This window comes from Labeo rohita, chromosome 25 (genome assembly GCF_022985175.1).
Source record: "Labeo rohita strain BAU-BD-2019 chromosome 25, IGBB_LRoh.1.0, whole genome shotgun sequence".
Taxonomy (NCBI): domain Eukaryota; kingdom Metazoa; phylum Chordata; class Actinopteri; order Cypriniformes; family Cyprinidae; genus Labeo; species Labeo rohita.
In genome coordinates this window covers 4,517,321-4,543,542 of record NC_066893.1, presented here as the reverse complement: position 1 = coordinate 4,543,542, position 26,222 = coordinate 4,517,321, and the positions used below count along the sequence as shown (strand labels likewise).

Genomic DNA, 26,222 nt, shown 5'->3' with positions numbered 1-26,222 from the left:
TCTGTTTGCCTCATATAGCCAAGAAACTAAGATCAGATTTATAAGCCATGTACACAGTAAGTGTAACAGCCAGTTAATGTTGTGCACACCTTAACACACTGTATTGGAAGTGTTTAAGTGCTCACAAAACCTAAAGGAAAAAAAAAAGAAACAGAAAGAAAATTGTGCTGCACTTACTGACTGACAGGTATTTATGTGGTTAGGTGCACTTAAAATGTGATGCATTATAGAGGACATGCATCATTACAAGTACTGTGATTATCACAGGTTTATATAAAGAAAAAGGTGGTGTGTGTGATAAAGTACTTTAAAAAGTTTTTGGACACTTAAAGGGATAGTTCACCCAAACATAAACATTCATTTTTTATCAGATCTGTGCACATTTCTATTCTGATTTCGACAACATTTTTACTGGAGAAAGCAATATTATGGACAGAGGACTTGTATTGTAGCTGAAAACAACGGTTTGAAGTTAAAAAAACGTCATAATTGTGGATTTGTTTCTTACAAACAAACAGCTTTTTTGATTCATAAGATGTTAATTGATGGACTGGAGTGATGTGGATTACTGCAATGTTTTTAACAGCTGTTTGGAGTCTCATTCTGACAGCACCCATTCACAGCAGAGGATCCATTGGTGATGTAATGCTACATTTCTCCAAATCTGATGAAGAAACAAACTCATCTACAGGTACATCCTGAACGCAGGGTTCGTACAGATACTTTAAAATGAAATTCCAGAACTTTCATGGGCTTTTCAAGCACTACTGTTTCGATTTTCAGGGACTTCAATCAGAGAACTCATATATCAAACAATGTCTTCTCTTTCAAATTCTAATGAAATAGGGCTGTCAAGCGATTAATCGCATACAAGTTTGCATTTGCCTAATATATGTGTGTACACTATGTGATTATTATGCATATAATTTGACTTGGATTGGAATTTTGCGTATTGCAAATCATTTGATTTACATCAGGACTTCCAATCACAAATCATTTGATTCAATTAATTCAATTTAATCATTCAATTTGCGAAATAATTAGCAAAACCGTTCCAATCTAAATCAAATGATTGGCAATACGCACTCCAAAGTCCCGATCTAAATTAAATGATTTGCGATACATGATTTGAAGTCCCAATCTAAGTTAAATGATTTGTGAATCTGCTCCGAAATCCCAATCTAATTCAAATAATTTGCGATACGCGATTTGAAGTCCTGATCTAAGTCAAATAATTTGTAAACTCACTCCGAAGGCCCAACGTAAATTCAATGATTCGCGATACGCGATTTGAAGTCCTGATCTAAGTCAAATTATTTGTGAACCTGCGCTGAAATCCTGATCTATATCGAATGATTCGCGTTACACAATTTGAGGTCCCAATCTAAGACAAATGATTTGTGGACCCACTCTAAAGTCCCAGTCTAAACCAAATGATTCGTAAAGCTGCTTCGAAGTCTGCAACTTGAACGCTCCGAAGTCCCGATCTAAATCAAATGATTCGTGAACCCACTCTAAAGTCCCGATCTAAATTTAATAATTTGTGATACGCGATTTGAAGTACTGATCTATGTCAAATGATTCGTGAATTCGCTCCAAAAGTTCCAATGTAAATTAAATGATTCGTGATGTGCGATTTGAAGTTTCGATCTAAGTCAAATGATTTGTGAACCCGCACTGAAATCCCGATCTAAATCGAATGATTCGCGATACGCAACTTGAACACTCCAAAGTCCCAATCTGAGTCAAATGATTTGTGAATCGGCTCCGAAATCCCAATCTAATTTAAATGACTTGGGATACGAGATTTGAAGTCCTGATCTAAGTCAAATAATCTGTAAACTCACTCCGAAGGCCCAATGTAAATTGAATGCACTGAAGTCCCGATCTGAATTGAATGTTTCGCGATACGCAAATTGAAGTCCCGATCTAAGCCAAATGATTTGTGAACCCACTCCAAAGTCCCAGTCTAAATCAAATGATTCGTGAAGCCACTCCGAAGTCTGCAACTTGAACGCTCCGAAGTCCCGATCTAAATCAACTGATAAGCGATACACAATTTGAAGTCTTGATCTAAGTCAAATGATTTGTGAACCCACTCCAAAGTCCCAATCTAAATTGAATGATTTGTGATACGTGATTTAAAGTACTGATCTATGTCAAATGATTCGTGAATTTGCTCCAAAAGTTCCAATGTAAATTAAATGATTCACAATGTGCGATTTGAAGTTTCGATCTAAGTCAAATGATTTGTGAATCCGCACTGAAATCCCGATCTAAATCGAATGATTCGCGATACGCAACTTGAACGCTCCAAAGTCCCAATCTAAGTCAAATGATTTGTGAATCTGCTCCGAAATCCCAATCTAATTCAAATGACTTGTGATACGAGATTTGAAGTCCTGATCTAAGTCAAATAATCTGTAAACCGACTCCGAAGGCCAATCTATATCAAATGATTCGCGATACGTGATCTGAAGTCCCAATCTAAGTCAAATGATTCGTGACCATGCTCTGAAGTCCTGTTCTAAATTTGCGTCTTCAGTGAAAGCGTTTTACCGTTTAAGGATTTCCCAGGTCTTAAGTTTCGAAAAGTCAAATTCAAGTACTTTAAGCACTTTAAGCACCTTGTACAAACCCTGTGAATGGCCTGAGGGTTAGTACATTTTTAGTAAAATTTGATTTTGTTAGCTAGTGCATTGAGATTCAGATATTTTTAAATGTGACTTAAGTGTCCAAACACTTTCTGGGGCTACTTTAATTGTGCTTCAAATTGGTGTTTTTAACACAGAATCCGTAAAAGTCTTACCACACTTTGACTTTGAGACTTTAGTGGTTTTTGCAGCACACTGAGAGCTCTCTGCGAGAGAGAAACATGCGTGTTGACACCAGACAAATCGCAAATAAACGCAGCCTGAAAAAAAGTTTTTGGTTTATAAATTGGATCAGCGCATTAGCTCATTAGATTCGCTGTGTACGCTCTTCATCATGCCCATGTGAAGCAAATGAGCAATTTCCAATTAACAAGCATGGGGCCAGATGTCTTCATCTAGAGTACATTAGGGGCAAGAAGACTTCGGTTGGGTGGTTATTAGACAAGTTTGTGTGGATAATTATGCTTGTTTGGTATAAAAATAGTTTTATGAAACTAAAGAACATTGGGAGGTTAGTTATTTGCATACATGCAAAAACCTCCACAACCTCCTACACAAAATAACATAATTAAATCAGTAATTTAAGTGTTTATTTTTGGCGGGCGAGTGTAATCTCACTGCAGCCATTCATCTGCAGTGCAGTAGTGCATTCAAACCACAGTGAGTCATACAGCGCTAAATGAGACACAGAGCGCATGAATGTGACGTGTCTGAGTGAAAGTGAAGGAGAAAGAAAGACAGTGAAAGACAGTGGGGTGGGAGCAGAGAAGGACGACAGGAGGAGAAAAAGCAAGGATCTACTTTCTTAAAATGGTCTGGGATGTCTTTCTGTTGCCCAACACTCCCTGAAACCTCCCCAAACTGGCAGCAACAAACAGTGTTGAGTACTTAACACTCGTTAAATACTACTTTATAAATGCTAGACATTATTACTAGTATGTGTATATTCACAGTGGGGTTCAAAAATGTATATATTTTGCAAATAAATAAATAAATAAATAAATAAATAAATAGAAATAAATAATATTACAAGCAAAACTATTTAAGAAGTTTAATTTAGTGGAATAATATAATACAAAATTTAGTATTAAAAAACAAAGATGAAATTGTAAATACTATTATTAACTATTACTCCAGTCTTTAGTGTCACATGATCCTTCTAGCACGCTGATTTACTGCTCAAGAAACATTTCTTCTTTTTATATTTTATTATATTTTTTTTTTGTTATAAGTTATTTTAAATATTTTTAGTCACATTGTCCTTCCAACATGCAGCGTTACTGCTCAAGAATTATTTCTTCTGATTATAGATGTTTTATTATAAAAATAATTTATTGTAAATTATAAATACTTTGTCACATGATCCTTCTAACAAGCTGATTTACTGCTCAAGAAGCATTTCTTCTTCTTCTAATTTTTTTGTACCATAAAATTATTTATTCTAAATATTTTCAGTCACATAATCGTTCCATCAAGCTGATTTACTGCTCAAAAGACACTTACACTTTTCACTTTTCTTAGACACTTACTTCTTATTATTTTTTTTTATTATAAAAATAATATATTGTAAATGATTATGAATATTTTTAATCACACGATCCTTCTAACATACTGATTTACTGCTCATGAAACATTTCTTCTTATCATATTTTTTTTAATTAGAAAAATGATTTATTGTTAATTATTCTAAATATTTTTAGTCACACGATCCTTCTAAAAAGTTGATTTACTACTCAAGAGATTATAGATTTTTTATTAAAAAAATGATTTTATAATAATTATTAATTATTGTTATTAATTATATTATAATTATTACAATTCTAAATTAGCATAAATATTTTTATTGTACAAAATGTCTTTTTCATCAAACTGATTTAAAATGAAATTGATCAAAAGTGACTGTAAAGACATTTATCATATTACAAATGTTTTATATTTCAAATAAATGTTGTTCTTTTGAACTTTCAGTTCATTACAGAATCATGGAAAAATGTATCACAGTTTCCACAAAAAAAAAAAAAAAAAAAAAAAATCATTGATAATAATAACAAGAACCATTATTAATAATTGTGCACCAATAACAATTAATAATAGTTAAGCACCAAATTAGCAGACTGATTTCTAAAGAATCATGTGGCATGGAACAAATTACATTTTATTTACATTTAAAAACTACATTTTTCTATCATATTTAATATCTAATATTGCAATATCTAATATTTCACACTATTACTGTTTTATACTTGTATTTTTGATTAAGTAAATGCAGCCTTTCATTTATATTAGTTTTTCTCTCTCTTATTTTTTTTCACCCATGTACAGAACCTTTGGATATCGTCAGAGTGTTGAACAAATACCATGAAAAGAGCGTCAAATATGCTAATTATAACTAAATGTCCTTTGAGATCCATTACCAATAATTACTGAAACAATCTGCAGTGGTGTGCATTTAAAAAGCTCAAAAACTTGGGTTTATACGGATTGATATTATCTGTTAAATGCTATTGTTTACCTAACAGACCACTAGGTGGAGCTGTTATCAGGGAGATTGTTGGGACACAGTCAAATAGCATCATGTGTCAAGAAGGACGTGCACGGGGTGGATGGAGAATAGGATGGAAAAGTGCCTTTTCTTTTTGTTTCTGCTCGAAAAAAAACACATAATTAACCATTCATCCTTAAAGCTCTGGATAGTTCAAGGTAACAGAAGATATATACAGAAGAAAAACTTTCCCAAAAATTGATATTTTATCATAATGCTCCTGATTTCTGTCTTCCATGCTCTGTTTGGTTTAGCACAACAGCTGATGCTGACAGAGCAAGACTTCAGTTTTAGGGTTATCCCGACCTCAAACGGTAGCAGGAACCTTTACATAACCAGTCCAGATCCATCATCCAACAAGGACACGGTCTCCCAAAACTAGTAATCATGAAGCAGAGGTGTCCACATTTGGAGAACTGTCAGGGAAATCTACCATTAATGCCGTTTGAGAAATGGGAGCGGCGGTGTGGCCGAAGGGAATCACCACAAATTGGAAAACTCCCTATTTCTTCTAATATCCAAATGGGGATTGCTTTAAGCTGGGATCATGTGGAGAATATTGTGATGCTGTGTTGGGGTGTGCTGTGAGGGACATGCATGATGGAGGAGGGGTATAAACAGGCATGAGCGGGATTGTGGGGCTCGGGACGGAGTGGGGGAAGGGACTGGGGGATTTATACTCACCAGACAGCTGCTGGACTCCTGGCTGGTCGTGTGTGCTTAACAACTGCGCCTGAATCGTTTCTACCACCCGCTTGAAACGCCGGCTTGGACCTGCAAAGTGTAACAGGTCACATATAAAACCCTGTTGACTTCTTGAAACATTAATGAGTACTCGATTAATCCGATTAATCTAGTACTCATTCACTCGGTTTGTAACTTAATAAGAAAAGCTCCGCAGACAGAACAACTGAAGCATTTTAGGAATCTGACAGGAATTTATTGTGAAACAACTTGAAACTTGCAGTCTTTCTTATCTCTGCTATGTGGACAACAACATTATTTAACATCGTGCACACTGTAGTGGATAAGAGCTGCTGCTGGCGCTATCACGGGGAGATGTAATGGATATTAATGGTAGAAATAAGGGAGAATGATGCATTAGCCAATATAATAATGCATTTTTAGGTGTTATAGTTATCTTATGTTGTTATTGTGATCTCCAATATACTGATGGGATAATTAGTGTGTAAGAGGCTGTTTGGCTCAGTCTGAGAATTTAATGGAAATATTGGTAAGGATTGTTCCTTGGAGAACAGAGTAAAAATTTTGCCAAGACTAAATGCAAGACTGTCAGGAATGGGCTTTACGTTAAATATTTACAGTGTACATTGTGCACACATTCTGTATAATGTTGTTTGCAATTACGTTTCTGGCAATTTCTGAGTGAATATTGTATTAAAATAAGTAATAAACAGAGATTGTAATCGTATATATTAACTTTGTATAGTTATATTTATAAATATAAATTATATTCATAATTTGTTTTACATTAGACATTTTGTATTATTTGGCAACAAAGCATATTTGGTAAAACTTTATTGCAAAATATGTGACTGAAAAAATACCCTTAAGCTATTTAAGAGAAAATACACAAATATCGAGATACATACTGATGGCCATGAGGCAGAAAATAACAAGATGTATATTTTTAGCTTTTTTCATCCAGCCATATTGCTAACTTGACCCAACCTGTGCACTACACTGGATTTCCTTCCTTTTAAAAAAATACTGTTGTATTTTTTATTCCGGTTATTCCGACAGGATTACTGAAATTATCCCAAAATATGCTTCAACATCATGGAGAAAGATAAAACAATTCGCTTTTTCTCTTTTACCCACGGCTATTTTCGTTCATTTCAAGCTACGCTGGCATTCTACGGTCTTGATGAGCGCTGATGTAGCGCTGGCTTGATTGCGGTTGCTGTGGTTACCTGAGAGCAGAGTGAAGGTGACTGAATAGATGCCGTTCTCCTTGGTGGCCGCGGTGCTCTCGGTGTACGTGATGTCAACCTGGAACTTAACAGGCTTTTGGAAGACGGTGGGGCCGGCGGTGGATTTGTACTCAGCCCGAAAACTCGTCTGCGAGACGACGCTGTGACTGAGGCTGGGTATCTGAGGAAAGAGGATCGATTCACTGTTAGATATTTGAAGGCAATTATGAGGAACATCTTGGAAACTTGCAAAAGTGTGGCTCTTATTTAGGTGTGGTCACATGTATCATTATTTGGTGAACTTTTTAAGGGTGAAATCCAACTTCACAGATTTGACATCGGATCAATGCAAATTCGCTATGTTGACCCACAGAAACCTGCTTTATTTCAAAGTGATTTCTGAGTTATGCTTATGTCACTACACTGTTGCCAGTGGATGTAAATTTCACCATTGTTTGGTGAACTTTTGTAGGTGAACTCCAGTCATTTCATTAGGAATCCAGGTGTTTGGGAGTTGTTCAAGTTGGTCATGCAAATTGCCATGTTGACACAAACAAAGCTGCCTTATTTTAAAGTGATTTCTCAGTGTTTTATGTCATTACACTATTGCCAATCAATGTTTTTTAACATTGTAAATTTAACCGAAATTTCTCCATTCATCATTGTTCTGCAAGTTTTCATAGGCGAAATCCAGGCATTTCATTAGGAATCCAGGTCTTTGGGAATTTCAGATTTCGTATTACGTTAATAATTAAATTCAGATTTCAATACGTAGTGTTGTATTGCCAATGGATGTTTTATGCATGCAATTTTACCGAAATTTCTCGTTTGGTGAATTTTTGTAGGCGAAGTCCAGTCATTTCAATAGGAATTCAGGTGTTTGGAAATTTCAGATTTTGCACAGTGTTCAAGTTGGTCATGCAAATTTGCCGTGTTGACACAAACAAAGCTGCCTTATTTGAAAGTGATTTCTGAGTTGTGCTTCATATGTCATTACACTATTGCCAATGAATGTTTCTTGCATGCAAAATTAACCAAAATTTCTCCATTCACCATAGTTCAGTGAATTTTTGCAGGTGAAATCCAGGCATTTCAGTAGGAATCCAGGTGTTTGGGAATTTCAGATTTCGCATTGGGCTCAAGTTCGTCCTGTGAATTTGCTGTGTTGACCCACAGAAAGTTGTTTTATTTGAAAGTGATTTCTGAGTTGTGCTTCATATGTCGCTACACTATTGCCAATAGATTTTTTGCATGCAAAATTTAACCGAAATGTTCAGAGGATTTTCGCAGGCAAAATCCAGTCATTTCAATAGGAATCCACGTGTTTGGGAATTTCAGATCTCGCATCAGGTTCACATTGGTCATGCTTCATGCTGACCCACAGAAAGTTGCTTTATTTGAAAATGGCTTCTGAGCAACTTCACATGTCGCTACACTCTTGCCAATCTATGTTTTTTGCAAAGAAATTTAACCAACCTTTTCACAGGCAAAATCCAGTCATTTCAATAGGAATCCAGGTGTGTGGGAATTTCAGATTTCAAATCAGGTTCAAGTTGGTCATGCAAATTCACATGTTGAAGCTGCTTTATTTGAAAGTGATTTCTGAGTTGTGCTTCATATGTTGCTTCACTATTGACAATGAATGAATTTTGTATGCAAAATGTGAACTGAAATTTCTCCATTCTCCATTGTTCAGCAAATTTTCACAGGCAAAATCCAGTTATTTCAGTAGGAATCTAGGTTTTTGGGAACTTCAGATCGCATCGGGTTCATGTTGGTCATGCAAATTCGCCATGTTGACCTACAGAAAGCTACTTTACTGAAAGTCATTTCTGAGTTGTGCTTCATATGTTTCTACACTGTTGCCAATTGATGTTTTTTGCCAACATAGCTTCATTGAAATTTCTTCATTTACCATTGCAAAATCCAGTTATTTTAATACAAATCTATGTATTTGCATAAGTTCGAAAGATTTCCACAGATAGATTTCGCATCAGAATTGTGTTAGTCATGCAAATTCGACATGTTGACCCAAAAAAAGCTGCTTAAGTTGCTTACTACACTTTTGACAATGGACTTTTTCCTTGCTAAAATTTGACCAAAATAGCACTAGTACAACGTACCTTAACTTACTTGCCACTGAAGGGGAGGAAAACACTGCTAAGCGCAACAAGCCACTTTTTAAGTGTATATTTAAACCACTTGCAGGTCTAATCGGCAGACTAAACTCCCTTTCCTTCTGCACAAACCTCTCAAGGCACAACATCTATATGCTAATGATTCATGCCCCGCGTTGATTTTCCATTGACCTCTAATGAAAGAGGCAGCCACGGGGAGGATGGAAACATCACAGACTAGCATTTTACAGAACTGAAACACAAATCAGAAAGGTATTTGCAAATGTAAAAACACAGGCTTCCGGCCAAGCCTATCAAAACCGATGCGACGGGCAAAGTCTTTCAATCTGATAGAGAGAACGCACAAGCATATATTCAAATATTCATAGCTGTCGCGTACAACGGAGGAATGAAACGGGATCGGAGGCATGCAAAAGAGATTGCTTACCGAGAGAAAGGCGTGGACGATGTCGGCTTTTATAGAGCTCAGTGGCTTGTCCTTAATAACCACGAAGATCTGCTCCTCTTTCTCTAGGTTGATGAAGTTACCAAACCAAGATTTTTTGGCAAGTCTGCAGAGCGAGAGAAATAGGAAACATGAAGTTTTTATGAAGTCTTCAGGGGATACAAGATCAGTCCATATCAGAGCTCGGAATAAGATAGATCCTATGGCGCTTATGCAAAATAAATTGATATTGAATAATTCATAAAAGGGACTATGTGAAAGAACGGCACACAGCAGAGGGTCTACAAATTAACATGATGAACTTCGCATGAGGTCAAATTGATGGCTGCAGCAAAAATCTAATTAAATTATAATGTGTTATAACATAAATTTTAAAGACTTGCCAAGTTTGATCGCATATTTAGAGGCACACAACGCAGTTGCACTGACCTCAACAAAGTGTTGCGTACAAATTTCAGTTGATTTGGCTATGATAAAAAAAATTGTTTGGAAAATGTATCTATAATTTAATGAATGGGCTCTGAATTGTCAATAATTTCTGTACAATTAATAAAAGATGTATCCACAAGTCTGAATATTTTTGGAATGTTGCCATGTTCAAACATTTAAGCACGAAACATTTTGAGAACTGTAAACTATATATAATTGTGAATTTGTAATAATTTATATTTTTAATTCTACATAAATAATCTGGAATATATGGTTGTAAATCTAAATCTCAATTTATACATTTGAATATACAGTGTTTTTTTTTTAAATATTAATATATATATATATATATATATATATATTCCAGATTTATAACTGTAATGTATATGTATATGTACATGTATAACTGTCAAACGTCAAAGTTTCCACTAATTTTTTTTTTTTTTTTAAAACTGAACATTGATAAAAAATAATGTTTATTGAAATTTTACAATGTATTGTGCATTGCAAGAAAATATTTGCAAATAAATTGTGAATTATTTCTGCATGTTTCTTTGATAAATTTCAGAGTATAAGCTGCATTCATATTTAGCAAAAGACAGGTATTATTAAACAACCGCAGCATTTTTGCTGCAATAGGTCTCGCAAAATTAAAGCATCTCCTGTTGATGGAAAAATCAAGCAAAACCCCTGGTGTTTAAACTAGCAGTTGTAATTTGGTCTCGTTTTAGTATACAAAGGAATAACCGTCTGTCTAAACATCGTTCTAGCTCTAAAAAGCTTCAGTCCGCCGCTGTTGTGTATCAACAAAGCACAGTCGCTCGCAACTTAGCTTCCAGAAACTGATTTATGGCAGAGGATGACAAAAGAAAGCAGAGAGCGCCGCGGCTTATCCAGCTGGCGAGGAAAGCGAGAGAGAGGCGGATAAGTTATGGAAGACAAAATAGAAAACAAAAGAGGATGAGGCATCACTCCGTGTGGGGGGAGAGAGTTTGTGACTGCTGTCTGCTGTGCGCTGAGACCCGCCTCAGTGGGAGAAAGATATGACTGGGGAAAAAAAAGACTAAATGGTTTAACAGAGGCAAACATAACTCACAATGATTTCTGAAGTGCTGAGGGGGTTTTACATCAACACTGTTGTTGGGTAAGTATTGTTCAAGGTCTGCTATTCGTCTTTTTCAGGAGATGTTTCTTAGCGGCTGTGTTTTGCGGTGTTTCCAGCACTTAATGTTAAGCTGGAAATGCATTATGGCATTCTTATGGAAACCAGATGTCTTGATAATGATAATAAAACCTGAAATCACCTATACTGCAAGGACCTCCCAGCAGTATCAACGATAAAAACAGTAAAAATGGAGTAAATAAAATGAGAATTTATATGAAAATATTCATTAAAAGTACACTAGACCAAGTCTTATCATGCGTTATAAAATAAATAAATAAATAAAATAAAAATAATAAAATTCCCAGCAGTAAGTGATCCAAGAATTCCAAGAATGTGTATCTCTTAAATAAATAAATAAATAAATAAATAATTAAATGCTCTCTCTCATAAAAAGCGCATGAAGCTCCTGAAAATAAGTATAATTAGCCTAATAAAAAGACTATAGCAGTCAAAGGGAAATTCGTAACATGCTATAAAAAGCTGTGTACTCACTCTGGGGAAGACTCTGGCGTGAGGCTGGACATTTCCTCTTGAGTGGGAACTGTTCGGAATAAAGCAAGGATGTTAGCATGTTCCAAGTTGTGTATAATTTTCAAAGAGTTTTTTAACTAATTCAACATCTCAGTATGTAGGACAGAAATAATTAGTGCCTATAGTTGCATGCAAATGTGCATCATTTGTGAGTATTTGTCACGTTGCCGTTTAGTTTGGGATTAAAGGTTACACCAACAATAAAACTGGATCGTTAAGGGGTCACATGCAGGAGAAGGTATTTAGAAATGCAAACTGATGCTACTGAAACAACGTGAAGTGGTAACCATGGTAGCAGGCTTAATATTAGTTTACAGTCAGTATGTAAATGAGAGCATTTAACAACAACAAGCCGTGAAACAGATCCAGTCAAACTGGAGGAGGTAAGAGCTTTATTTTAGTCCTATAATGACTTGATGTAGAGTGACTATATTAGGTGGGATTTAGAAGATCACCTCTTTGTTGGCCACCTGATCAATTGTGTTTGTGACTTATTACTGAGCCAATAGTAAGCCAAGCTTATCTAAACACCCCATGAAACATCTTAAGAAAAAATATGTTGAGGCATTGGAAAAGTCAGACAGGAATTTGGGTCAGGACTGTTTTTGAATAGCCAGTAGTCTTTAGTTTATGTTGCAGGCTGACAAAACCAAAAGACACAATAGTTTCTTGTTAGGGGCAAACCGTGTGAAATAGAAGAATGAACTAGTGTGATGTAATCTCAAACAAAATCGGGCCAAAACGAAGTTTGTTTGGCGTTCATTGTGGGACTTTGAAACTGCTTGTCAAAGTGAATGTTCCAGGAAAAGGCTGGTAAACACCTTTGAGCTACCATTGATCACTGACAATTAGGTAATACGTAGGTAGGTGTGCTCTTACATACTCATCTAAACGCTACTCACACCAGTGAAGGTGGCGCCTGGATGTTTGTTAACAGTATATCGCTGCAAATATGTCAAACTTTTTTTCCCCCCAATTGGAGAATGAAAAATAACTTTGCCCTGAGTGCATCGCAGTCTTTAAGGAGCCAGGGCATTCTATTAAAGACTGGGGGCGTCCAAACCTGTTTCTGGAAGGCCAGTCTCCTGCAGAGTTTAGTTCCAACACAAATGAGCACACCTGATCCAACTAATCAAGGTCTTCAGACTCGCTAGATGGAGCTAAACTCTGCAGGACATTAGACCTCCATGAACAAGACTGGACACCCCTGCTCTACAGTCTTTATTGGACAAGAATCTGTAAGACATGGGTTCTCAACTCTGGCCCTTGAGGTCCACTGTCCTGCAGAGTTTAGCTTCAAACCTAATCAAACACCCCTTCCTGTAGGTTTCTAGTGATCCTGAAGACCTTGATGAGCTTGTTCAGGTAAGCTTGATTAGGGATGGAGCTAAACTCTGCAGGATGTTGGATCTCCACGAACAGGATTGGACTCCCCTGCTCTAGAGCCTTGTATTGGACAAGAATCTATATGACAGAAGTTCTTATGTCAGGCCTTCGAGGACCATTGTCCTGCAGAGTTTAGCTCCAATACTAATCAAACACACCTGTCTGTAGCTTTCTAATGATCCTGGGGACCTTGATGAGCTTGTTCAAATGGGTTTGATTAGGGTTAAAGCTAAACTCTGCAGGACGTTGGACCTACATGAACAGGATTGGACACTCCTGCTCTAGAGCCTTTTATTGGACATAAATCTATAAGAGAGGGGTTCTCATTTCTGGCCCTTGAGGTCCACTGTCCTGCATAGTTTAGCTCCAACCCTAGTCAAATACCTAGGTCAAAAACCTGCTTGTAGCTTTCTGGTGATCATGAAGACCTTGATGAGCTTGTTCAGGTGAGTTTGATTAGGGTTGGAGATAAACTCTGCAGGAAAGTGGACCTCGAGGATCAGAATTGAGAATTGTTGATGAAATCATCAACATTGTTGGCTCATTGTTGGTTTTCCCAAAAGAAAAAGTGCACACTTTAAATGCATTAATGAGCTATGGCTTTAACGCAATTTTTATTTCATGGGGTCATGAAGTGTAGCCTGGCCATCTGTCCAGAGTTTTACCTTCCTTTGGCCCGGGATGCTGGGATAGGCTCCAACATCTTCACGACCCTACTTAGGACAAGTGGTTTGGAGAATGCATGGATGGATGAATTGTAGCTACTGTACCACCAATTTGGCACGATACCTTGCAGTTTCCTGCGGTGAAAGCGTGGAGAGCCAAGGAAGCTGTTCTTGATGGAGTTGAGGCGTGTCTTCCAGGGCATTCCGCCGATGGAGGGGCTGGGGGGGGTGGCGTGGGGGTCGGCGTACCTGCCGGGCTGTCCTTAGGCGTGTGCACGGGCGTTCCCTTGGGGGTGGGAATAGGGCTTCCTCTTGGAGAGGGGTGGGGGGTCACCTGTATGGTGGGGATAGATTTGGTGGTGTGGTCAGAGCCGGGCACAGGGTGAAAGTGGTGTAGACGGATAGGAGAAAGAGGGACAACAGGCCTAAAGGGGACTGAGAGTTGAGGAGGTATAATAGAGGCTGGGGTAGCTCGCCGCACCAGAGGGCTGCCCGGTATACAGGGTGGTTGAGGTTGACATGGAGTCGATGGTTCTGATTTGGCTGTCGAAATGTTCTCAGGCTCAGATTCAGGTAGGGGGTTTGATCGGGCAGATTGTAAGGGTTTGTCCTTTGGTTTGGCTGGAAGTGTTTGTGTCTTTGGACAGGGCAAAAGAGACTCAGATATAGAGTTTGGTGTTAGAAGGGAGCTAGAAGTTGGGGGTTTTAACTCATTCTGATCTGAGTTTGGTTTTAGGGAGTCTGTGATACTAGAACTGGGTGACAAGAGCAGCTCAGTGGACTGTGGTGGGACACAGAACTTTCGGACGGGCTTTAGGGGACAGTGAGAACCAGAACAGAACACATCGAGATATACAGACACGAGTCACAAAGCATTGTGGGTAAAGCACACAAAAAGGGAAGGAATAATTTAAGGAGGAAAAAGGAGCCGTGGTGATGCAGAAGAAACAAAAGAAGCGTGCAGTTAGCCGAGACCGGTGAGCGAAAGATGCAACAAGACCATTGTGAAGAGCAAATCAAGTCTTTTCAGACACACCAAAGAAAGCTGACAATGGGAAAATAAAAAGGGATTTAAAAGCAAATTTTCTGCCGTGAAATGAGCACCTTGGGTATCAAACAAGAAATCATGTATGAGAGGTGTGGACGGTGTAATTTGCAGTATGAATTTGGACTAACAAACTAACGTTGAAAAAAAACAAGGCCTGACTTCATTCAAGTTCTGAATTATGCGTGAACCTTCAAAGCTTGTGAGCATCTGTATATAAATGTCTCAAAACACAAAAGCTAACAAGCTGCAGAAATACTTCAAGCACTAATCATCTCTTCACAGTTGGAATTCAGAAAAGTAATCAAAGCAAACAAATTCACAAAAGTAACAAGCAGTACATTAACCTAATTTATGTCAAACATGAAAAGACTGTCTTCCAAATCCTCAATTTTCATGTGACATACAGAGGTTTAGAGTGAACTTCTAAATCGATTTCCACTTGGAATCAACACTATACGTTGGCGAGCTTTAGGGTAAGGCCTCAGTAATCTGTGAGCCGTCTTAAACAAGCCAACTGGAAAAGTTTAGCCAAGAGCTTCTGTGCTAATCAGAGGAGTGGGATTTTCTACAGCGTTCCTTGAGCTGGATTTCCACTTGGGGAAAGACACCGAGAACAGCAGATAGGATGAAAGAGTATATCTCCATGAAACAAAAACTGCTGTCTTCTGTGACTCACTGTTGCACGATTTCCTTTCTTGTTGACTTTGCTTGCTAGAGGCCAGAATGCTATTTCCAGGGATCCTACACCTTATGCCTGGTATTTTTTATTGAGCTTTCAAGTCATTCATGACTGCTGGATAAGGATTTTTAAAAATACATTTTCCATATTGCAGTATAAAACACTGATTTGTCAATAATCACCAAAACATTCACTTACAAAACAAAAAAGGTTATTACAGTTAAATTAAAGCAAAATTGAAAACAATAAAAACATTTTCATTACTTGAAATAAACATTAACTGAAATAATAATTGAAAATAAGTAGTTATTTTTATTTCAGCTCAGGGTTACTGTAATAAAACCAACGTAAAACCATAAAAAATTAAAACAATATTGATAAAATAACTTAAGTTTTTTATGGAAATCAGTACAATGCCATTAATCACAGTTGTGCTACCAACACAAAATGCCATGTGATATGACTGCCATGAAGGTGATTGAGCAGATGCGTGCTGATTGGTGGACAGAGAGAAGCGGGCGTGCTGGGGGCGGGGTTACTCACCCGTGGGCTGCTGAGAGGGCTGGTGGAGAGACCAGAGGACGCACCGCTGATGGACCGTGACCTGTGAGGACACACACCATAAAACACACGGTCAGACGCCGCTTACAGCTGAGAGGGGACAGGAAGTGAGAACAGGGCGCATGCGTGAGTGCTGATGTATACACGCAATGATAGAAACAAAAAACAGAACTGACCTCTCTTTCTCATCAGTAAATCAGATCAAGTAAATCAAGCTTTATACGTCAGTTTACGGTACTTTTTTTTTTTTGAAAAATTTTTGCCATACCAGGCTATAAACATTTGTATTAATGGTTATAAAAAAAGCATTTTACATTATGATTAATTTTAATTTATTGTAAATTATTATGTTATTTTATTTTAAATTACTATGTTTGGAATTAGTATTTTTTAAATTAAGTTTTAAATTAATTTAATTGAGATATTAATAGTTTTATTCACCATATATACACCATATAATGCATGTATTATTATTATTATTATATATACACATGCTGAAAAAGTATATTATTATATATAATATAGATTATATTTAAGTATATCATATATTTAAAGTATACTTAAAATACATATTTAAATATATGTGACCCTGTACCACAAAAATAATCATAAATAGCACAGGTATATTTGTAGCAATAGCCAACAATACACTGTATGGGTCAAAATGATCATTTTTTGTTTTATGCCAAAAATCATTAGGATATTAAGTAAAGATCATATTCCATGAAGATATTTTGTAAATTTCCTAATGTAAATATACTAAAACTTAACTTTTGATTAGTAATATGCATTGCTAAGAACAGTTAGACAACTTTAAAGGCGATTTTCTTAGCATTTTGATTTTTTGCACCCTCAGATTCAAATTTTTCAAATAGTTTTATCTTTGCCAAATATTGTCCGAACAAATCATACATCAATGGAAAGCTTATTTGTTCAGCTTTCAGATGATCGGTGCCAATAGCCTCGCGTTTAGTGCGCTGACAAATAGCGCAATTGTGCTCACGGCGACCCGAGTTCAAATCCCGGCTCATGGTCATTTGCCGATCCCACTCCCCTCTGTCTTCACCCAATGCTTTCCTGTCTATTCTACACTGTCCTGTACAAATAAAGGCACTAAAAAGCCCATAGCTTTCAGATGATGTATAAATCTCAATTTTAAAAAAAATGACCCTTATGACTGTTTTTTTGGTCCAGGGTCACATATATACAGATTCATTCATTCATTCATTCATTCATTCATTTTTTAAAGTGCAATTCTATCTTCAGGCATAGTTGCATCATTCTGAGCTGTAACTTTTTTTTTTTTTTTTTTTGATACAGATCGAACATTTCAATCATCTTCAAGAAAGAAGCACATCCATTATCAGCTCACAGTCTGTCTTCATCAACACAGAGAGCTGTCCAACATGACTCTCAACAGCTGTTCTTTTACTCTCACTCATCCCAGCACTCCTCAGTCTTTTCTGACAAGCCCATCTTTCCCCTTACAAACAACGTGCCACTGTACAGTGACATATCTAATGGTCATTTTCCGGTTTAAATCAACAAAAGATTTTCAAAGTGGTCTCGGACTTGTCCACCGACTTTTGTCTTTTCTTTCTTGTCACATTCTTGTCACTTTTGCCACTGTGAATCTTGATCTCTGTCCCTGAGTGTGTCTAGATCTCTAATCCAGGTCAGTTGTCAGGTCTGTTTGGGATAAAAGCAGCCCCCTCGGCCCTAAAGCACTGAGCCGGGCAGCGGCCAGATCTGAGTCCCTAAAAAAATAGGGTAAGCTTCACTAAAAACAACACATGCTGTTGTGTCAGCAAGAGCTTCAATGTTTTGAGCAAGGGACACTCAGAAAGTGATCGCAAGAGACAGAGAAAAAAGACCTAAAGAAAGGTTAAAGTAACAATTCATCAAAAACCAATGGCCATATCAGGAAATGAAATTAATACCCGTAGCTCCTGACGATATATTGAGGTCGTATGAAGCGAGACGATCAGTCTGTGCAGGAAACTGAACATTATTTATAAATAATGTTCAGTTTCTTGCACAGACTTATTGTTTCGCTTCATAAGACCTCGGTATATCACAAAATGAGGCACAGGTATTAATTTGTGTTGGGTGTTATGCTTTTTTGACTCTAAAAGTGGCAGTAACCATTGATTTACATTTTATGATTCACCAAAAGACCATGATTTAACCTAAAAATCTTCTTTACTGTTCTACTGCAGAAAAAAAAGAAGTCATCTACATGTGAGGGTGTGAGGGTGAGTAAATTAAGAGCAAATTTTCATTTTTGGGTGAACTGTCTCTTTAAGAAAAACAACAATGTATGTTTATATTTAAATCAATAGGCTCAGCTGAAAGCTTTTAATGAGTGGCATTTCTCTCTTGTGTGGGTGTTTAGAATGAATAGAGACGCTATGATGAATGTCAGATGGCTAGACAGAAACAAGCTAATGCTAAAGATAGTTATGATTTTATTCTTATTTTATTAGTTATGAGTTATACAGGGGTGAGTGGAGACAGACAGCACACGGCTTAATGATATAAGCACAACGGCGTATGCAACGCATAAATTGCTAAACCTATATATAGACGAGAAAGGCACTGGTGACTAATCAGAACATTATAATCTCTGTTTACATATAAATCATTACTATTAAAAGACATAAAATGTGTTACACAACTAAATGATTATTTAAATGAATCAGTGAATCATTTTGGGAAGCAGATGGTTTTAAATAAACTGCTTTGCTAAAATTAATTAGGATATTTGTTAACATAACTTGATTTTTGACCTAAATTCAGGTTCACTTCTCTTCCTCATGTACTTTGCATTTCAAAAAACATACTCTTTCCCACACGCTTCATCACACGGATTCAACTTTTAAAAATTACATTTCAAAGTCTCTTTTTAGTCTGACACACACTGATCTCAAGTCTTTTAAAGTCGATAAACAGCACAAAAACACAAATGATGCAACAGCGAGTCTGTTTCTGAGGTCGTTTCTAGTTCAAAAAGCACTGTTTTTTAGTAGGGTAGTGAATAGTGATAAAGAAATAAGTTTGGCACCAAAACAGAACAAAACACAGGAAAAAAAAAAAAAAAAAAAATGAAAACAAAAACAAAAACAAAAACCAAAACAACATAAAAAAATTAATTAAATAAAGTAAAAAATAATACAAAATAAAAGACAAGACACACACACACACACACACACAAACAGAACACGTACACACAAACAGACAAGACACAAAACAAAAATAAACAAAAACGGAACAGAAAACAACAAAAACGAATAACAAGGCACAAAAACAAAAACAAAAACAAAAACAAAACAAAGACAAAAACACAAAACCCAAGACACAAAACAAAACAACAACAACAAAAAAACAGAAAACACGCACAAGGACAAGACACAAATAAAACAAAAAAGAACAAAAACAAAACAAAAAAGTAAAACAAAATGAAAAAACAAGACACAAAACAAAAATAAAAACACAAAACAAAAACAAAACACAAGGATGCAAAACAAAATTAAAAAAGACACAAAAAAACAAAAACAAACCAAAAAACAACACACAAAAATCATAAGAAAACCAAAACACACAAAAAGAAAAGACACAAAACAAAATAAAAAAAAACACAAAAACAGAACAAAACAAATTGCAAAATGAACAAAAACCAAGAAACAAAACAGCAAAAAGAAGAAAAACAAGACACAAAACAAAATAAAAACAAAACACAAAGATACAAAACAAAATGAACAAAAAGACAAGAAAACATAACAAAAACAAACAACACACAAAACAAAAAAAAATTAAACAAATAAAAAACAAACATAAAAAATACAAAAAAGACAAAACATTCAAAAATCAAAACTAAAACACACACACACAAAAGACAAGACACAAAACAAAATAAAAAAGGCACAAAACAAAAATAAAAACACAAAAACAAAACACAAGCATGCAAAACAAAATGAACAAAAGCCAAGAAAAACAAAACAGCAAAAAGAAGAAAAACAAGACAAAACGAAAAAAGTAAAACAGAAGAAAAAAAAAAAAAAAAAAGAAAATACACAAATATAAACACACAAAATCACAAACACAAAACAACAACAAAACAATTCTGAAAATCAAAGGCATCTGAAATCTCAACTAAAAACTGAATCTAATTATACAATCTATGTATTTACTGCAAACAGATGTAAAGATGCAGAGAGTTTCCTGTCATTTCAGAACATTTTCCTTTGACCTTCTTAAGCTTTAAAGACTCATTAATTCATTGCCAAGAGTTTTTTATTATTATTATTATTACTATTTTTTTTTTTTACCAAAAAAGGTAAAATAAACATTGATAACCAAGTACCACTGCAATCAAATGCATGACATGAAATACTTGGACAAATATAATGTAGTTTGACGACAATCTCACATCATTCTGTTTGAAATTGTATTGTTGCACAGTTTGTACTGATTCACATTATTATTATAATTTTAATTCAGGCATATTCAGTGCGCATATAGTATGCAATATCCCACTGAAAACACAGTGAGAGTGAGACTCGTCTTTCTTTAGATATGCGGCTGCTTCCTTCTGAAAGGCAATCAGTGTGAAATCCTCAGGTGGCGCATGTGTCAGTCTCAGGTCGGCTCCTGTCAATTCCCCATTTCAATCCTGCCATCAGATACGTCTGGCCATTTGAGTGGGAATGAAAGGAGTGTAATGAAATTGAGTTTTGAGATGAATTGGAAAAATGAGACCTACTTTGTTATGATACAGTGGAAGGTGAGGGTTCAAAGTTTACAGGAAAAAATGGCAGTGAAGAGAAAGAGACGGAGGCTAAAATAAATAGATGTGGCCTTCATTTATGGTCTGACTGCAAGGTGATTCTTCAAGATAGATGGCACGACATCGGATATACCGAGAGCTTTTCATATGCTTTAAGCCACTTCATTTCATTATTTACATCTGTGAAATTCAAAGAGAATTTCTGGACCGGTGATAGAGTCTCAATTCACATACTGTACGTCATATATATATAAAGGGTTGGGGAGTGACAGAGAATGTGTAACAGTGACTAAATTGAAAAAATACATATATTTATATTCTATTTACTATTTAAATTGGTTTATTAAAGTATATTTTGAAGGGAAATGCTAAGCAGGTGTAGCCTTTATCATTGTACGAAATGCTACAAATAATATATTTTCAGCCTGATTTGATTAAAATAATTCATATACAATCAGAAAAGGTTATTTTATTCTTTTAACAGGCAGATTATATTTTATGATGAAAAAAAATAAATAAATAAGTAAAATAAAATAAAATAAAATAAAAAATACCAGATCAGTGTTGTTATTGTTAACTAAAACTGAACCTAAAAAACAAAATTAAAACAAATTGCATTCGGTAACTGAAATAAAGCTAAACTAAACTGAAATATAAATATTAGAAAAAAAAGAAAAAACAAAAAACAAAACTCAATGAACTAAAATAAATAAATAAATAAATAAATAAATAAATAAATACACAAATACAATGCTGTTTGATAACTAACTGAAATATGTTTTATTTGAAGTACTAAAATGACTAAAAACTGAAATGTAAATAAATGTGGAAGTGGAAATGTTAAAAATCAATAACAATTACTAAAACTTATGCAAGTATAAAATAAAATTTTATAAATGAAAATATTAAAATTATGAAAATATAAAATTAAAAGCTGATTCAAATAAAGAAAACATTAAAATAGTTCATAAATAATACAACAGTAGCATAAAATCAGTTTCATGTGAAGTACTAAAATTACTAAAAATGCAACTGAAATTTTAAATAACGGGGAAAAAACGAAAAACAGACACAAAACAAAAATAAAAACACAAAAACAAAACACAAAAAAGCAAAACACTAAAATGCAAAACAAAATGAACAAAAAAACAAAAAAAAAACAAACAAACTTAAAAACAACAAAAACAAAACAGCAAAAAGAAGAAAAACAAGACACAAAAATCAAAACAAAAACAAAATCACAAACACAAAACAACAACAAAAATTTAAATTCTGAAAATCAAAAACACTAGTTGTATGACTAATATGAAAAACCAAAACTAAATGAATAAATAAATTAAATAAATTAATCAATATGCTGCCTTGATAACTAACTGAAATGTTTTATTTAAAGTACTAAAATGACTAAAAACTGAAATATAAATACATTTGGAAACAGATAATAAATAAAAAATGTAAAAAAAAAAAAAAAAAAATCAATAACAACTTAAAATTAAATATAAACCAAGCTAAATAGACATTTTACAAATTAATAAAAACTTTAAAATATTAAAATGAAAAAGAAAAAAGCTAATTAAAAGTATTAATAAATATTTTAATACTACTTAATACTAAAATAATAAAATCAATTATTAATAAGTTTATATAGTATGACATCTGATAATAGTGTAAAGATTTGCTGCAAAAATTTAAAACAAGTATTTTGTATTGTTTTCCAGTTAAAATCTAAATATGAACATAAACAAACAAACACATAAATAAATAAACAAACTAATATATTAATTGTTTTATATTAATTATACTAATTTAAACCACTTTTTTTTTCAGTTGTCTATAATTAAAGAAGTTTTTATATTTGTTTATGAAAAAATAATTACCTGTCTGGATCAGTATATTTTGTGAGATTCAATGTGAGTTTGTCCTAATACTGAACGTACTTTACCATCATTATGCTAATTAGCCTTTAGTAAGGTTTTTTTTTAACATGAAGCTGAAACTGATTGTAAGACTGGCAGCCCTACAGTGTGTTAAAACTCTCTAAACTAAATGATTGTTTCAGTCTATTATTGCAGACAGAAGTCAGGAGCCTGTAATGCAGCGCGGGTCAGTAACAGGGTCTCGCTGGAAAGCTCTGGACAGGAAAAGCGTCTCTGCATCTTTGATGACTAAAGCTCTGTGAACTATCTGGAGGTCGGAGGTCGGCGTGTACCTTTCCTCTTTGCTCTTTGCTTTGCATTTGGCGTCCGAGATATCCAAGCTTTTACTGAACGTGCTCTTACTGCAGCGGGAGACAAAGCCGGCAAACAGTGAGTGTCTGAACACAACAACAAAGCAGCAAACTAACGGCTAGAAAGAATAAAAGCCGGCGCCGTGTCTCTTTTCTCACAGGGGAGGTAAGTGCTTTTTCAGTGGTGTTGGTTACGAAAGTATTCTTCTCATTCATTTTTATTTCAGATAGCTTTTTGGGGGAAAAAACAAAATCTGAAGCGTCACCTGAAAAATGGAGTGGAATTGAGAGGGGAAAAAAACGAGTGAATGGTGAAAGATAGGAATAATTTCTAAAGCCTCTGACAGTTTTTGCCTCACAGCGGCATTTCTCAGACCAAACGCGATGACAAACAGCCGGAGGGGCCATGAAATATTTCTCAGCTGTGGATTAGCTGAGAAACTCAGTGAAACCGGCGTCATCGAATGCGTAACAAAACTGAAAAAAATCTTTGATTTCTCTGTTTTTTTCAGATTTTGTTTGAGTTCCAAGTACTAGACAAGAAGCCAGAGGCAGCAAATGTTGAATTATTGATCAAATTTGGGTTAGGTACATGTAGTCCTACTCACAGACTCTAGTTCACACACACACACTATATATATATATATATATATATATATATTTATTAGGGGTGTAACGGTACACAGATTTCACGATTTGGTATGTACCATGGTTTGAGGGTCACGGTTCGATACGATTTTGGTACCAAAAAAAAACAAATGTACTATGCTAGGTTTCTTTTCATTTATTTTAAACAGACAGTAGTACAAATTACAATTTTTGTCCACCTACATGTGAAAATACTAAATATTATATCAAATTAATATCATATATAGGCTATAAAATCTGCAGTACATATATAAATACAAGGAATAAATACTTAAAATAGATTTCATTTAATTAACTGATAGACAAGGGAACAAAAAAACTGTGTGACACGTAACGTAGCCTATATTTGTTGAGTTTCAGTTCAGTTTTGTGACTGAAAGGAAACTCAAAAGGCAGAAAGCGACATTCTATTTGTTTTTTGTTTAAGTTGATTTTGCTGGTATGAAGAAAGTTGAAGTAATCGCGCTGGCGCACACAAACACAAAACATATCAGTTCCAGGCTTCTAGCATTGCTAACTTGACAGCGCAGTTGGTACTTTATCAAAATAAAGCACAGTGAACCAAACATCAGCGCGCCCGCCTCACTGTGTCACCATTAGAACGTGACTTAAGCACAACGTCTATAATTTACATAATAAATAATAGTTTAGCATTTGGATGCATTGCAAATATGGAAATATACTGGAATATTTGGATTTGTGCCGAATGAGAGGGAGGATACAAGAGCACAAAGCTCCATTTCGCAGACAGCTGAGTGTGCAAGCCTTTGTCAGTGAGGGACGCGTTCAGAATCAGCACATGATCACTGTCTAGTGGGCTTTGTTTTCAAGTGCGCAACGTTTGACATCCGCTGTTCTTCTGCCGGCGGATATCAAACAGAGCTGCATTACTGCAAGCGCCACCTTCTGGATTGAGGGTGAATTGCCTGTATTCGTCGTAAGGCCTCATGCACCGAACCGAGATGCTCGTATCGTGACGGTTCGGTACGAATACATGTATCGTTACACCCCTAATATATATGGGTCATTCCATAACAAATTCTACATTTAGAATTTGACAATGTGAAGAAAAAAGTTTTCCCTTTTCCCATAAACTCAAACTTGCATTGCTGCTTTGAAACAATCTACATTTTATGATATTTATCATAAATAAAGGTGTTCTGTTGGAATATGTGCATAAAATACCATCTTTGTTTGCTACTGTCCACCATGTTTACTGGGTAACACAGTTGACAGGTAACTTAGTTGACATTTTTAGTGTTTTGTGCCTATAATCAACATCGAAGCCTGGAACTACTGAGCATATGGTATGTTTAGAAATATATTTTCATAAACAAAAAATATGTTTTAGTTAAGTTGTCTTGTTAAAATTTCAGGCAATAAAACTTGTTTAACACTGTTGACAGTCAATTAATCCACTCTTGACACAGGTTTTCTAGTTTCACCAATGTGAGGGGAAGAGAGAGAAAATAACTTCTAGTGTTTCATCCATGTGCTTCCAGAGGAAATATCATCATACTGTGCAAATTATGCCAGAATGGGACAAACCATTCCTTTATCCCTTAAATATTCTTAGTTAAGAACATGGGTTGGAGCTCAATTTAGCTATAAAATGTACCCCCCCCCACCAAATCTTAATATATTAATATATATATACAATTTCACTTATAAACAGTTATAAAAATTATTTCAATTTGTCTCTTATTTTGTGAACTACAGTTTTTTAATGTTTTTTTATGTCTCTTCTGCTCACCAAGGCTGCATTTATTTGATCAAAAATACAGTAAAAACAGTAAAAATGTGAAATATCATTACAATTTAAAATAGCTGTTTTCTATGTTAATATATTGTAAAATCAGTCAGATGTCATTTGTCAGATGATCCTTCAGAAATCATTCTAATATGCTTAAGAAACATTTCTGATTATTATCATTGTTGAAAACAGTTTTTGCCAAACTGTTATACTTTATTTTATTTTTTTTTAGGATTCTTTCAAATTTTAAAGGAACAGCACTGATATCAAATATACATCTTTTCTAACATCATAAATTATTTTATTGCCACTTTTGATTAATTTAATGAATCCTTGCTGGGAAAAAAAAGTATTTTCCTACTCTTTTTTTTTAAAGTTATTAATTTGTTTGTTTGTTTCACTTACTCTAAAAATTTTGAGTGGCAGTTTATCACGGTTTCCATAAAAAAATTAATCAGTTTTCAGTTTTAACACTGATAATAATCAAAAATGTTTCATAATCATCATATTAGAAAGATTTCTGAAAGATCATGTAAAACTGAAGACTGGAGTAATGACGGTGCAGGATTGCAGGGGGTCGCCCGTTAAAAATGGCATTCCGGGGGGTAAAATACATGTTTTTTGGTGGGGG

The 26,222-nt window shown here is 35.1% G+C and overlaps 1 protein-coding gene across 1 annotated transcript in view; it reads right to left on the bottom strand.

Moving 5' to 3' along the window:
- brsk2a (BR serine/threonine kinase 2a) overlaps positions 1-26,222 on the bottom strand; it is a 271,593-nt gene that overhangs the window by 4,481 nt on the left and 240,890 nt on the right. The window contains 7 exon segments of the mRNA XM_051100124.1: positions 5,881-5,970; positions 7,131-7,311; positions 9,696-9,819; positions 11,800-11,848; positions 14,014-14,116; positions 14,119-14,223; positions 16,160-16,220. Coding sequence (XP_050956081.1) covers positions 5,881-5,970; positions 7,131-7,311; positions 9,696-9,819; positions 11,800-11,848; positions 14,014-14,116; positions 14,119-14,223; positions 16,160-16,220 — 713 coding nt within the window.